The 14,697-nt window shown below is 42.3% G+C and overlaps 1 protein-coding gene across 1 annotated transcript; it reads right to left on the minus strand.

The window, feature by feature from the left end:
- Positions 1–7,837: 7,837 nt before the first annotated feature.
- DYDC2 (DPY30 domain containing 2) lies at positions 7,838–14,245 on the minus strand. The gene is made up of 4 exons (XM_016195548.2): positions 13,723–14,245; positions 12,238–12,392; positions 11,764–11,886; positions 7,838–8,562 (listed from the first exon to the last, which is right to left on the minus strand). Exons 1-4 carry the CDS (start codon positions 13,745–13,747, stop codon positions 8,356–8,358), a joined length of 510 nt encoding a protein of 169 aa, XP_016051034.2. The 5' UTR covers positions 13,748–14,245; the 3' UTR covers positions 7,838–8,355.
- Between the last annotated feature and the right edge of the window lie 452 nt (positions 14,246–14,697).

Below are 14,697 nucleotides of genomic sequence, written 5' to 3' on the forward strand. Positions count from 1 at the left end.
TTTGTATATATTTTAAGCATTGCTTTTTTTCTTTTTTGTTAACCCTCAATAGATATTTTTTCCATTGCTTTTTAGAGAGTGGAAGGCAGGGAGGGGGAGAGAGAGAAACATCGATGTGACACATTGATTGGTTGCCTCCTATATGCACACTGACCAGGGGTGGGGAGCAAACCCACAACCCAGGTAGGAGCCCTTGACCGGGAATTGAACCCTTGACCCTTGACCCTTCCATGCTTGGGTGATATTCTAACCGCTGAGCCACACCGGCCAGGGCAAGCATTGATATTTGAAGAGCCTTGTCTTGAAAGCTTTAACCAAGGATCTCAGGCCTTCAAGGGCCCTCCTGGGCTAATTATTCTGTGGCTAATTTTATTCGTGGAATCTCTTTATTGAGCAACTGATTTTTGAAGAGTCTCATAAACACTGACTTTATGCACGGATTGTGACAGTGATGAATTCTGAGGAATTTTTCCCTGGCTGGCTTTTCTCATAAAGTCGCTTCTTACTGGTCATTATTCAGCGGGGGGTTTCCTTGGCCGGGCTCATGAAGAATTTACCTTCCCTGGGGACAGTTCTTGCAGTCTCTCCTCAGCTGGTTGCATCCATATAGTTAATTTCTTCAGACAATTGATTTGGAAGTTTTTCATTCTGGCCCAGTATGATCTTGGAATATGTCCCTAAAATGGTGACTTTGGGGGTGGGGGTGTGAGGAGGTAATTGTAGCCTGGCTGAAAACAGCTGTTTCATCACTAGGGGCACCGATTTCTCATCAGTCCCCCTCCTTGGCATTATATATGGATCTTCCTTTTCTGGTGCCTCTTGCGGAGCAATTTTTGCCTCAGTAACCCCTATCTGCGAACTGTATCTCTCCTGATATTTTTTATCTTTCCATTTCACTTCAGCTAAACTTATCTACAAGTGTGATATTTTCAGGCAATGATATCTTCGAGCCTGTAATTTTACTTCAGGAGGTCATCCTTTTTGACAATGGCAACCAAAGAATTATTTTTTTCTAATGATTTCTTTGGAATGGGTATCTTTTGATCATGACTATAGAGAATAGCAGACCCAAGAGACCCCATCTAGTGCCAGCAGGGCTTCTGATCACAGCTTCCAAAAGTCTGCTCTTAGGAAACTCACTGAGATTCTCTGTCCCTTGTGCATTTGGACTTGGCTTTTGTCGAAAGACATCAGAAGTTTCTCCTTGACAAATACAACCCCACCATGAAAGACCAGAGAACCTGCTCTTTACTAATATGAAATGTGCCGTATGACTCGGCTGTAAGCCATCCTTGAGGGACTGTTGGCTCAAGCATTGAACTGTCTTCATACAGAGCATACATTTTAATTTTGCCACCACAATCACTCACTGGTTTCTCTTTGCTGACAAGCATCTTCTTATAGCTACATTTTTAGTTGATGTACCATTTTATTTTCATATCCTGAAAATGTCTGGTTGTGATATCACAGCTTTTGTAGCTGTTTCCCAAAAGTCATTCTTCTTATTCCCTTTCTAAAGATAGGAAAAGGCGATTTATTTCTCCATAGGCTATTATTCAACCTTTTGAAAAAGATATTTACAATCTTCATAGTGATGATGAGAATGATATCGCTCAGTAATAATTATTCAAAAGAATGTTTTTACTGGAAGATATTACTCTGTCACTGGGAAGAACTTGACTCTATGGACTTGATCACTTATATGGTTATAATCGTGTCTTTAAAAGACCTGACATGAATTTTTGAAGCATCCTGTTTGGTATCGTAAATGCTTAGAGCCTCAGCTGACTGGGGCTGGTAATCAAAAAAATAAAATATGCATGAGAGTGAGCTTCAGTGTTTCTGGAAACGATCATGTGAAAGCTCTTTGAAGATTTCATTTCATCTAAGAGGTAAGAAAAAGACCGGAACTGGCTTGGACCAAAACGTCGACGGGCAGGGAGTGCGAGGTCCTTCATCCCGCGTGCTCCCGGCGGAGGCCCAGCGCCTCCCGGGGTGGCCCAGGCAGCCGCGCCCCCGGAACCTCGGATGTCCCCTCTTCCGTACGCGGGGACGATGAGAGTGTTGTGAGGCTTAAAGGTGATCATGCAATTAAGCGCTTAGCGTAGTGCCTGGCACATATTGAACACCCAACATAAGGCAAGTATTATCACCGACAACTGAGAAAATGCTTTCCAAACCATGTCTGTTTCTTTCTTTAAACACGTGTGGGGGAATAAACTTGAGTGGTAAGTGGAAATTTCCACATTCCCTTTGGAAGCGTATAGACCTGTGACGAGCACACAAGCTTTGGGGAAGGCGTGCTCCATCCTAGATTCCAGCTCTTTGGGCATGGTCCCGGTATTAAAGTCACTTCTGAAGCAGGCATTATTATAGGAAAAATTTACTCAGCCCCTTAATTTCCTGCTAAACAGATAAAAGCTGAATTTCTTCCAGACTTCTCCCTCCCTCGCTGTGGGTTCCTACTCCCCAGCCTGACTCAGATCCAGCCTTTTCCCCGCACCCCGAGCCTTGCCGGCAGCTCCTCCACACACACCCTGCTTATGCCCCAGTGAGTGCTCACTCCTGCCTCCGGGCCTTTGCACATGCTGTCCTCCGGCCTTTCACCGCCTTTGTTTCGGCCACCACCTCTCCCTGCACTGGACTCCTGCTGTGGCCACTGAACATCTCCATATGCTCAGCGCTGAATCCCTTACTGCTCCTGCCCGTCGCAGCTGCCCTTCGTGGGCAGACGGGCAGGTGAAGAGAGCTGCCAACCACAGAACTGGGAGGAGATGAGTAGAAGTTTAGCCTCAGTTGCTCAGTAAGAGCAAAGGAAGCTTGGGTAGAGGTGAGCTACATAATGTGTTGTTAAAGAGAGAGGGGAGAAGACTGTACCCTGAGTGCAGGCATCCAGCTCCCTTTGGAAAGAATGTGTCCGTCAGAAGGGGGCAGCACTGCCCGGGGAGCGAAGAGGGACCTGGCCATTTGACTTGGCCATTTTCAGTTGGTGGGCAAGCCTGGGCCTCGGGAAAGCTGGTGACAGCGTGGTAACCAGTCATGACGTGGTCTGTCCTGGGCCGGTCTGATTCAGGTGTCCCCAGTTATACGTGTGTGTGTGTGTGTGTGTGTGTATTTAATTCCAAGCAATGTTTTTCAGATGTGAGGTTTCATGTTCCCACCACCGCAATAAGTATATGAAACAGTTCCATCTCCACACCCATTTCCCTCCTTCCCCAGCCCCTGTCCCTAACCTTGGCAATCACTGGTCTCCATTTCTGTAATTTTATCATTTCGAGAATGTTATATAAGAGGAATCATACAGTATGTGACCTTTTGGGATTTGATTTTTCACTCAGCATAATTTCCTTCAGATCATCCAGCTTGCTCATGTGTCAGTAGCTCTTTCCTCATACAGCTGAGTATTGCAGGATACGGGTGTACCAGTTTAACTCTCCACCCGCTGAAGAATGTCTGGGTTATTTCCTGCATCTGCCTATTCTGAATAAAGCTTTTTATAAACATTTACATACAGGTTTATGTGTGAACATAAGTTTTAATTTTTCTGGGATAAATGCCCAAGGGAACAATTGCTGGGTCATACGGTAGTTGCACGTTTATGAGAAACTGCCAAACTGTTTTTGAAGTAACTGTGTCATTTCACCTTCTCACCTGCTGAGTCTGAGTTATCCGGTTCCCCCCATCCTCACCAGCATTTGGTGTTATTGCTCTATTTTATTTTATTTTATTTTATTTTATTTTATTTTATTTTATTTTATTTTATTTTTTTTTTTATTTTATTTATTTTATTTTATTATTTTACTTTATTTTTAATCCTCACCTGAGGATATGTTTATTGATTTTAGAGAAAGAAACATTGATGTGAGAGAGAAACATCAATTGGTTGCCTCTCTCTGGCACCCTGACTGGGGATCAAACTCACAACTTAGGAATGTGCCCTGACGGGGAATGAAACCCAACCCCTTTTTGGTGCACAAGGTGACTCTCCAACCAACTGAGCCACCTGGCTGGGGTGTCACTACCTTTTAACTGTAGCCATTCTGAAAGGCATGAAGTGATGTGTCACTGTGATTTTAACTTGCATTTCCCTAACGGCTAATGATGTTGAGTGTATGTTCATATGGCTGTCATGTGTACATACTTTTCAGTGAAATGTCTGTTCACGTCTCTTGCCTCCCAAAATGCAAATACAGTTGACCCTTGAACGACATGGGTTTGAACTGCGTGGGTCCGCTTATACTTGGACTTTTTTCAATAAATACTATAAAGTATTTTCTCTTTCTTATGATTTTCTTAATAACATTTTCTTTTCTCCAGCTTGTTTTAAGAGTACAGTATATAATACATATGACATACAAAATATGCGTTAATCGACTATTTACATTACCGATAAGGCTTCTGGTCAACAGTGGGCTATTAGTAGTTAAGTTTTAGGGGAGTCAGAAGTCATTTATAGGTGGATTTTCGACTTCGTGGAGGGTCAGAACCCCTAAACCCTGTTACTAAAGGGTCAACTGTATCTTTTAATTTAGCAATCCATAGATCAGCAGAGATTTACTAAGATACATGTACAACAAAGTTCACCGTAACATTTTAGTAATAAAACAACAACAAAACCAACCCTGGAAACAGTATAAAGTATGTTAGTAGCAATAGATTAAATTACCACAGGCCTCAGTATAATCAGATACTGGACCAATAGTATGGAATCCTTTAAAGAAGACAAAGGTTACAACTTACTTCAGGCAGGGCGTGAGGTCCAAGACATAAGGGCTCCAGGTAGAGGACAAGCGTCCTGGACTCCTCCCTTGGCTTCTGGGCGAGGCTTTGGGATCCGCTGGCCTTTTTAGCTGCTCGGGCCCCTCTGGCTGCTCCCATTTGCATCTGGGAGCGCCAGGGGCAAATTAGTGTTGATGGCCTCAGCGCAGGCCTGGGGCGCTTTACCGAAAGACAGGATCACAGCGCTCACAGCTTCCTACTTTACCTTCTTGAAGGAAGTCTGGCTCCATTTATCTCTTTGTTATTTATTTATTTCTTATGCTTCACAGCTGACAGCTTTTAGGCTTCAACTCGCCCCCCCCATGCCCCACATCTGGGCAAGGCTATAAGCTCAGGTGTCCCAACCATGCAAGCCGCCTCCCGCGCATGGGAACTTCTACCTGGGCTCACTCCCGAACAACACAGACCCCAGGCTAGTCTCCTTTCCTAGCTCTCTCAAGCCATGGTCACACCAGCCTGGAAGCCCGTCCTGTTCACCTTGAACGCTTCTGTATATGGCTTTGTCTGTTCACCACCCAAAGGCAAGTCTCCTTCCCTCATCATATGCTTGACCCCCTTTACACTCTTTTACCTCCCCCAATGCCCCTGGCCCTCTAGAATCACCATACTTTCGTCTGTGTGATTAGGTGTTTTTGTTTTGCTTTGTTAGTTTGTTGCTTCCTGTTTTATATCCTACATGTGAGTGAAATCATGTGGTTCCTGTCCTTTTCTGTCTGACTTATTTCGCTTAGCATGATACTCTTAAGATCCATCCATGTTGTCACAAATGGCAGTATTTCATCTTTTTTATGGCTGAGTAGTGTTCCATAGCATACATGTAGCGCATCTTCTTTATCCAGTCACCCATCAAAGGTCACTTAGATTGTTTCCATGTCTTGGCCCCCGTGAATAATGCTGCAATGAACATAGGGGTACATATATCTTTACAAATAAATGTTTTCAAATTTTTCAGGTATATACCCAGAAGAGGGATTGCTGGGTCATAAGGTAGCTCTTTTTAATATTTTGAGGAGCTTCCATACTGTTTTTCATAGTCTGTACCAGTTTACATTCCCACCAGCAGTTTATGAGGGTTCCTTCACAACCTCTCCAACACTTATTTCTTGTCTTGTTGATAATAGCAACTCTAATGGGTGTGAGATGGTATCTCATTGTAGTTTTTATTTGCATTTTCCTAATAGCTAGTGAAGTTGAGCATCTTTTCATATATCTGTTGGCCATTTGTATGTCTTCTTGGGAAAAGTGTCTATTCAGATCCCCTGCCCATTTTTTAATTGGATTACTTTTTGTTGTATTGTTGTTGAATTGTATGAGTTCTTTATATATTTGGGGTTTTTTTGAAAATATGTCTTTATTGATTTCAGAGAGACGAAGAGAGAGGGAGAGAGAGATAGAAACATCGATGAGAGAGTCATTGATCGGCTGCCTCCTGCACGCCCCCTACTGGGGATCGAACCCGCAACCCAGGCATGTGCTCTGACTGGGAATCGAACCACAGTCTCCTGGATTATAGGTCGAGGCTCAACCACTGAGCCATGCTGGCCAGGCTTCTTTATATATTTGGACTCCAGGTTCATTTTGCACTGAGCCTCACATATTACGTAGCCAACCCTAGGCTAGAGGAAGGGCTCGGGGGTCTGGAATTGCAAGCTAATTCTTGTGCCCATCAAAAATGGCTAGCTTGCCATTTTCACTTTTGGTGTGAGTTTCCACCCCTTGGATAAGTTCAACTCATTTATTCACTTATGTGACAGATATTTATTGGGCACCTCTTGTGTGCTGGCACTGTTGTAGGTGCTGGGGATACAAAAATAAACAGATAAAATCCCTGTCTTCATGGAGCTCATGTTCTACTGAAGGAGACCGACAGGGAAGAGGATATTAAATGTATGTGGAAATCCAAACAGGATGTATATGTATATATAGGAAGTTCAGATAAGATGTATATAGTATATAGGAAGTATAGATAGGATATCTATCTATCTATATCTATTTACAGACATCTGTATTTATGAAGCACAGATAGGATGTGTTATATATGTATGATCTCCAGGAAAGGCCTCATTGAAAAGGCACCTCTGATAAAGGAAAAAGGCCATTTCCCCAGGGTGAATGCACAAATCCTGCTAAGGTTTTGAGAAGAGCCCCTTTCTTGGCCTTAGAAATTTACTTCAGAACTACCAAGACCACACTTCCTTTTATGTAGTGGCTGAGGAAAATCTTTCCAATTTATAAAAATATGGCACACTGGAGAGACGCATGTAATTTTACTGCATGAAACTGCCGTTAGAGCCTACATGCTGCAGTATGGTGTTTCATAAATAACACATAAATACAGAAATAAATAAGAAAAGGCGACTTTTTAGAAAGACCTGAAGGAAAGAGGACCTGCAGACATGGCGGGGTGCGGGTGGACTGGAGAATTCAGGGCAGAGACAAGAGAAAGCAAGAAGAAGGCAGATTCTGAGGTGGGGCCGGGTGGGAACAGGGCCCCTGAGGCGGGCAGAGCAGAACGAGAGTGAAGACGCGGGAGGCAGATCTTAGAGCCTGGCGGGGCATAGGAAGGGCCTGAATGCTTCTGTGGCTGAGGCACGGAGCCACTCATTAGACAGGGTCTCACTTACGTTTTACTAAGATCACCCTGGCTTCAGTGATGGGGACAGACCAGAGAAGGTCAAGGGCAGGAGAAGGGAGACCAGCTAACAGGCTATAGTAATAATCTAGGCAAAAGATAATTGTGGCTCGGGTGTTCAAGTGGGTGAGTTCTGGTTTTATTTTAAATGGAAAGCCAACAGGCCAAAGGTAGGGTGACCAAAAAAAGAGCAGAGTGAAAAATGGAGCCAAGAGTTTTGACCTGAGCAAATAGAAGAAGGAAGACATATGGATTCAGGGGGAATATCAGGGATTCCATTTGGATAAGTTCTGAGATGCCCATTGGTCATCTAAGTAGATGTCAAGCAGGCAGTCAAGTTCAAGAAAATCTTGATTAAAGATATAAATCTGAAGTCATCAGCATATACATAATATTCGAATGAGTATAGATATAAAATAATTTTTAAAGTGTTCAAACCTTTGAGTTTTATTGACACTGCAACTGTTTTAAAGCACGTGTTGTTAGTGACACAGGTACACTCCAGGACATGTGTAACACTCTGTGGGGCCTGAGGGCAAAGTTTAGTAAAGTGAACACATGAACACATGAGACAGCTGTGTTTTCACTCATCTCCAAACAAATGATCACACGAGAGGCAAACATCTCATCAGTTCAGTTACTTACTTTAAATCCTTATTATGAGATTATTTTATCCCGTAACTAGTTCAAATTTTCATTAAGGAATTTTCGTGGCTATCACAATAGGAGCTGGCCTGGCAGTCCCTGCAGACACCTCCTCCCACAGCCCCTCAAATATTGGTCTAATCCACATAGTATCATTGTTAGGTAAGAGCTCTTCCAGATGGCTATTTTCTCGGCTTGCAGCTTTGAGAGAAGCATCATTAGGATTATCTACCTTCTGATAACCTAAGAAGGAGATTTGGAGCCAAGATGTGTTTTGGGAGTATGTCAAGCTGAAAAGCCTAGTAATTTATCTCTTGTGGAATTTCAGCATTCCAGTCAGTCTCGCCAGATGGGTCAGGAGGAGGAACCTGTTGAGGCACCCTTCCCGGAATCGTACTGGAAGCACCTGGCAGGCATTCCTGCTTCAAGACCTCCTTTTCATGGGGCTCTGTGTTCTCCTGCATGAATATGGTCTCCTTTGTGGAACTAGCTACAGATGCCAGTGGCTAAACAGAAAACAAAAAAGCAAAAAGTCACTAAGAACAAAATGGAAACAGATTGCTCTAGCAAAGCATAAAACAAAAATCTGATAGGCTCAAGATAATTCAGCAATAATTTAACTGCCTGCCAGAACAAAATTAACCCCTTTTAAAAGGAAACACAACCTAGACTCCCACAAAGTATCACCTACAATGTCCAGCATACAAATAATAATTATTACACATGGGAAGAAGTAAGACAATGTGGACTGCAATACAGAGAAAAAGAATTCAATAAACAGACCCCGAGATAATAAAGATGAGAAATTAGCCAATAAGGACTTAAAACAGCTATTACAAATATTTTCAAAAATTTAAAGGGGAAAAATAAACTTAGTGAGTGAAAAGATAAAGTATATATCATCAGAGAAAATGGAAATTATAGAGAGGAACCAGGTAGAAATCCTAGAATTGAAAAATACAATATCCAAAATGAAAAGATTTACTGAATCCCTAAATAGGATGTTGGACATCGCAGAAGAAATCATCCAAATTGACGCACAGAAGGAAAATGATTGAAAAAAATGAACAGTCTCACTGGCCTATGAGACAATAACAAACAGTCTAATATCCATGTAATTTCAGTCCCTGGCTGAGGTAGGAATCCTTGGAGCTTAACCCTACTGGCCATCTCCAGCTCTCTATTGTCCAGAGGTCCATTCTGCAACGGACCCTGTGGAACAGTGCAGAGAGGTCCGTGAAGTACTTACCCACATGATCTCTAAGACCCTTCTAACTTCAAAGTGCTATGAGTCTATGCGGCACGTATGTGTATTGATTTATAAAAATGTATTTCAAAAACATCTGTATGGCTCATATCTTTATTAACAAAAGGATTGCTTTCAGACTTAGAAATAGAATTATGGTTTACTCACGCAAAGCTGCTTTTGCTTAATGAAGAGAAACCAACACAAGGGCAACTTTTGCCAGCTCTCTTCTAGGTCTGACTCAAATGCCACCTCCTCTGTGAATCTCTTCTTGATTGCTATAATGGGATATGATCTCTGCCACACATAGTGCTCCATCTGTTTCTATTCCTCTTTTAACATATCCACTGGACCAGTAGTAGTCAATCTGGGGTACTCAAGGGCTTTCTAAGGTATATGCAAGCAATGATGGTTTTAAGATATTAACATACATTGCTGACCAGTCAAGAGTATACATGTGTTTCTATGTCCGAACGTTGCTGACCTGTCACGAGATAACTTGTGTCTGCACTTACATTAATTTAAGTAATTTTAAACACCTTGCTTGCTGACCAAAGTAGCCAGCCACATGGATGAGTTCTGGCTTAAAAGAGCTGGTCAGCAAGGTGTTAAGGAAAATCTTGCAAAGCTTTGAGTATGTGCGGATGGCCAATCAGCTAAATCAGCTAGCATGCTGAAATCTTATGCAATCCATCCCGGGCCTGTTTAAGAGCAGGTTTTACAACACAAAATCTGAAAGCGATCAATAGCAAGGAATAGTTTGCAACTCAGCTCTAGTCACCAAGAAACCAGAACTTAGAATCTTGTCTTACTTGATGGGTCCCCACCTCTTTGCCCTTTACCTAGCTCTTTCAATTTATACTAGCAGAGTAACCCGCACTTGAATGGCCTGGCTCTCCCTGGCCAGGTAAGCAATAAATTCAGCTTTGTTTTAGATGACCATTAGGTTCTCTTTATTTCCTTCTAACAGAGGGAATCAATTTCCATAACTACAACTTGCATATGAACTCTTTCCTAAAACTGAAAACTTGCTCATAGTCCAGGCATCATGCTGGCTCTCATTTCCCATCTTCCCTTGCAATTGCCTTTGTCTCACACTTGGACTCATCTAAATCTTGCTGAGGAATGTTATTACAGGGCGTAAAACCCTTCGAGTGCAGCACAAAGGGACAATTCAAAATACTGATGTGAGCAAAGTTTTTTTTCAATAAAGACACTATAAAACTGGGGTGGGTTTGGAGAGTCTTTCTATGAACAATGAAGCCTGTAGTTAGACAAGGATTTGAGTGAGCAGCAAGGCGGTGAAAACTTTTGCCTCATAATCTCACCTTTAACATCTCCCAACAACTGGTCTAAGACTATTCTGGTGGAAGGGCTCACTGAGACTACTGTTTAACAATAATATAAAACCATCTTTGTTTTGATTCATTTATGAAACACCCAGACTTTTTAAAAACCTATTAATTGTTTATGAGGAAAGCTAGCCATATTTGTATAAATGTAAGTAAGCTTAATACTTTCATGTTTTCATCAAAGTGGACTTTGGAAACCAGCAAAAGCTAGTTAATTGTATAAAACTGCATTAAAGGGCACCGGATGCAGTGAGAGTTATGAAGATGTCAGATATCAAGCCCAATAAGTCAATTTCCTATCTGGGTATCATGTACTCTGTAGAAAACACAGAATGACATATTTTTCAGAAAATTGTGGGAAAAATTATGGAGATGCAAGATATGCTTGTCAGATGAATGAATACTTAGTTATTTCTAACTATTCCAAGTTATTAATTTATGACCATTATTACAGCACCAAAGAGGTGGCATCTGTGGCTTGATACATAAATAAATAGCATACAATAAACAAGATATTTAAGTAAATAGTATAGAATAAGTAAAATATTATACCTTAAGTATATAATAATAACCATCTTTGGTTTCTGAGAAATATTGAATACTTTTTGAAAAGGGCTCAAAGGATCTTGTATAAAAATATATTTGCTGCCCTGCCAGGTGTGGCTCAGCAGTTGAGCGTCAACCTGGGATCCAGGCGATCAGGGTTCGATTCCCGCTCAGGGCACATGACCAGGTTGCGGGCTCGATCAATGCCTCTCTCATCATTGATGTTTCTATCTCTCTCTCTCCCTCTCCTTTCCTCTCTCTGAAGTTAATAAAGATATATTTAAAAAATATATATATATATTTGTTTCGTGACATTAGATTTTTTTAAAATCTGATTTTTTTTAAACCAGTAACATCTAATGTAGTTCCTGAAATCTAAAATGAAATTGCCTTTAAACATTTTCTTTTGTCATTGCCAATGATCTCTTTGACAAAGACTGTAAGGTTGGTTTACACATAAACATATACCCACAGAGGGCACCGTGGGCTAAGGGGAGCCTCCATGTGCTTCGCCCCGCGGCTGCCCGGGGATGTGTGCCCAGAGCGGGGTTCCTCCTCCCCACCTGCTGACACTTCTCATGCTCCTGTTGAATGTGACACTCCTCCTGCTTCAGCATTTCTGTCATGTGGGCTTCCTTCAGGCTATTGCCGTACTCCTCCTTCAGCTGGGTCTTCTCCTGCTGACCCTGGGGTAAGGTGACAGAGGTAGATCAGGTCAGCCCGGGGAAGCCTGGAGGAAGGGCCCCCTCTCCCTGGGATTGGCCTCAGGCCCTCAGGCCTCCAGAGTGTGCTCCTGGAATGAACGTTAGCCTGCTAATAGCTCCAAAGCCACCAACTCCATCACTTCTAGAAGTTGGAGTCCTTCTTCAGCCCCCCAGACTCCCTGTGCTTCTAGGACATCTGGGCCTAAGCCACCCTCACAAGCTGAATAAACCGAAAAACCTCCTGAGGCCAGCTCCAGAATTCTGCCTTGGATTTGAGATTACCCTGAGAAAGCTGCAGAGCCCTCCCCAAGCTGACCCAGGGCACATACACACCTCTTCTTTTGCTTGAGTGACTTTCCTGTAATGATGAAGCCAGTGAGCCAGGTACTCTGTGGGGTCGCTGGGCCGAACCTTCACCACCTCTGCCAGTGCCTGAGCAAGGCAATTTCCAAGGCACCTCTTCAGGTATTCAGTTTCCATCCTGTGGGCTTGGGACACGTCAAAAGAGGCACACTATTTTACAACTCTAATTTGATTTTTAAAATAGACACATTCTAACCAATTAGGATTCATTTCAGGGTAAATATGAAATGTTTCTGGATCCCGCCCTTCCCCAAAGAATTGTCAACATAAGAAACATTCAAACCTATAGAGAATTTTTTGTGAGTTTATTTGAGCCAAACTGTCTACAATTGCCAAGAAGCAAAATCTCAGTGGATTGAGATAATGCTCCAGGGAATGGCAGTTTTGTACCTGATTTTATACATTACAATCAAAAGAGCAGAAGTGGGTTACATGAAATCCATTCGTGATAGATTAGAGAGGTGAAAGAAAGCAAAGTGGGGACACCTGTGGGACTGGATGAACAGTAAAATGACAGACATACACATCTTTTCCCTAGGTGGGTGCAGGATAGTTAACAGTCAACAATTAACTCAGTAACAACGAGCGGAGTTGTGGTCCCAGCAGAGCGGTGTCTGTGCTTTGAGGGGTCCGGAAAAAGGAAAATTACTTTGACATTCCAAAGATATGTTATCATAGATGCAAAAAGATAATAGACAGGCTCAGTTAAGGTAAAGATTGACCTTTGTCAGGGAAGGTGCAAGCCTAGGACATGACTACCCACCATAAACTGCTTTTAGTTTAAAAAATTTTAATTTCAGACCGTTCTTTGTGGTTACTTTAGGTCTTTGAGTTTGCAAGGCCACTACGTAGGCCTCCCCTGAGCTTCTCAGGTTAGCATGTGGCCCCCTTTCAACTACAGAATCAATAAATACATACATGCCAATAGCTCTTACATTCAAATGGACTTTTTTCTAAAGCTCTCCTAGGTCAGACAATAGGTCCTGGGGGTGTTCAGGCATGACAAGAGCTTGGTAGATTGGTGGTTAAGGGTGGCTAAGGCCTCTCTACTTACCCACATATTTCTACCCTTGAGTGGAGAGGAAATAACTAAGCAGGCATGGGTCCCCACAGGGGCTCTGAGCACCCAGAAAGCTGTGCTATTGTGAGGTTAGAAACAACAGCCATCTATGACATCAATAAGCCAGGCTTATTTATTTCACAAGGGACCACTGAGAAGCCCTGGGAAGAGAAGAGGGAAGAAATGCCAGGCATTGTAGCTATGGCTGGTAAGGGGCTCTGCCAGCACTTAACACAATATTCCACTCTCTATTTTTCAAGCAAGAAACTACTTTAGGTTGAGTTGATGCCCCTGGATTCACTATTAATCAGATTTCAAGAGCTGCAGGCAGTATAGCCCAAGTTAGACCACAGTTAGGAGTGGTACTGGAGCGCAGACTCCAGGGTCACACAGACCAAGCTCTAGTCCTGCTTCTGCCATTTATTCACTGTGTCGTGGTCTTCAGCAAGTCACCAGTCTCTGTGAGCCTTGGTTTGCTCATCTGTAAAACAGAATAACAAAGTATATGCCTCATAATTATAAGGATTGAAGATCATAAATGCATATAAAGCACTAAGCCTGGCACACATAAATGTTTAATAAATATTAGCTCTTACAGTGGACAATTGTGATATGACATGGTCTAGCATCTGGCCTATTCCTGACCAACTCCGTATTCCTGAAGCTTACATATTTTAACTCCAAGAGAGTTAATAATAAAATGACTAATAAAGGCTTAGATCCAGTCTTAACATTTTCTGGAGGCATTTTTTCAGTTAAGGAAGGAAAGATAGGTAGATGCATAGATGTGAATATAGAAAAAACATATTTCATAGCTCTTCCCACTGCAAAGGCCTAGAAGCAAAACCACCTTGGCAGCAATGAGCCACACTGAGCATATAGAACTTGTCTTTAAATGGCTGTCACCACCTAAAAGGAATTAGGAATTTCTCCTTGGAGAAATGGCTAATTCCAAGGTCAAAGCAGGAAAAGTCCCATTAGCCTGGAACATTTTGTTGTCCCAGAAAGAAAATGTTGAAAAATAAAATGGTTGGGGACACAGGAACCAGCTTGAAGGGGCTGCGACTAAATAATATAAATATCCTATTTTTTGTCTCCTTACATAATACACTTCTAAGTGGGACAGCATACACTTCGGTGGATTCCTGCCCCAGATGCAGAACTCAAACCTGACTGAGGAAACACCAAACAAAGCCAAACTGAGAGACAGTCTACAACTAACGTGAACTCTTAAAAATGTCAAGGCCATAAAAGGCAAACAAAAGATGAGGAACTATTCTGGATCAAAGGAGCCTAAACAGGCATAACAATAACTATATGATCCCGGGTTGTATCTGGACTAGAAAAAAATTTCTATAAAGGACATTGTT

Source organism: Miniopterus natalensis, chromosome 14, assembly GCF_054644295.1.
Source record: "Miniopterus natalensis isolate mMinNat1 chromosome 14, mMinNat1.hap1, whole genome shotgun sequence".
Classification (NCBI taxonomy): Eukaryota; Metazoa; Chordata; class Mammalia; order Chiroptera; family Miniopteridae; genus Miniopterus; species Miniopterus natalensis.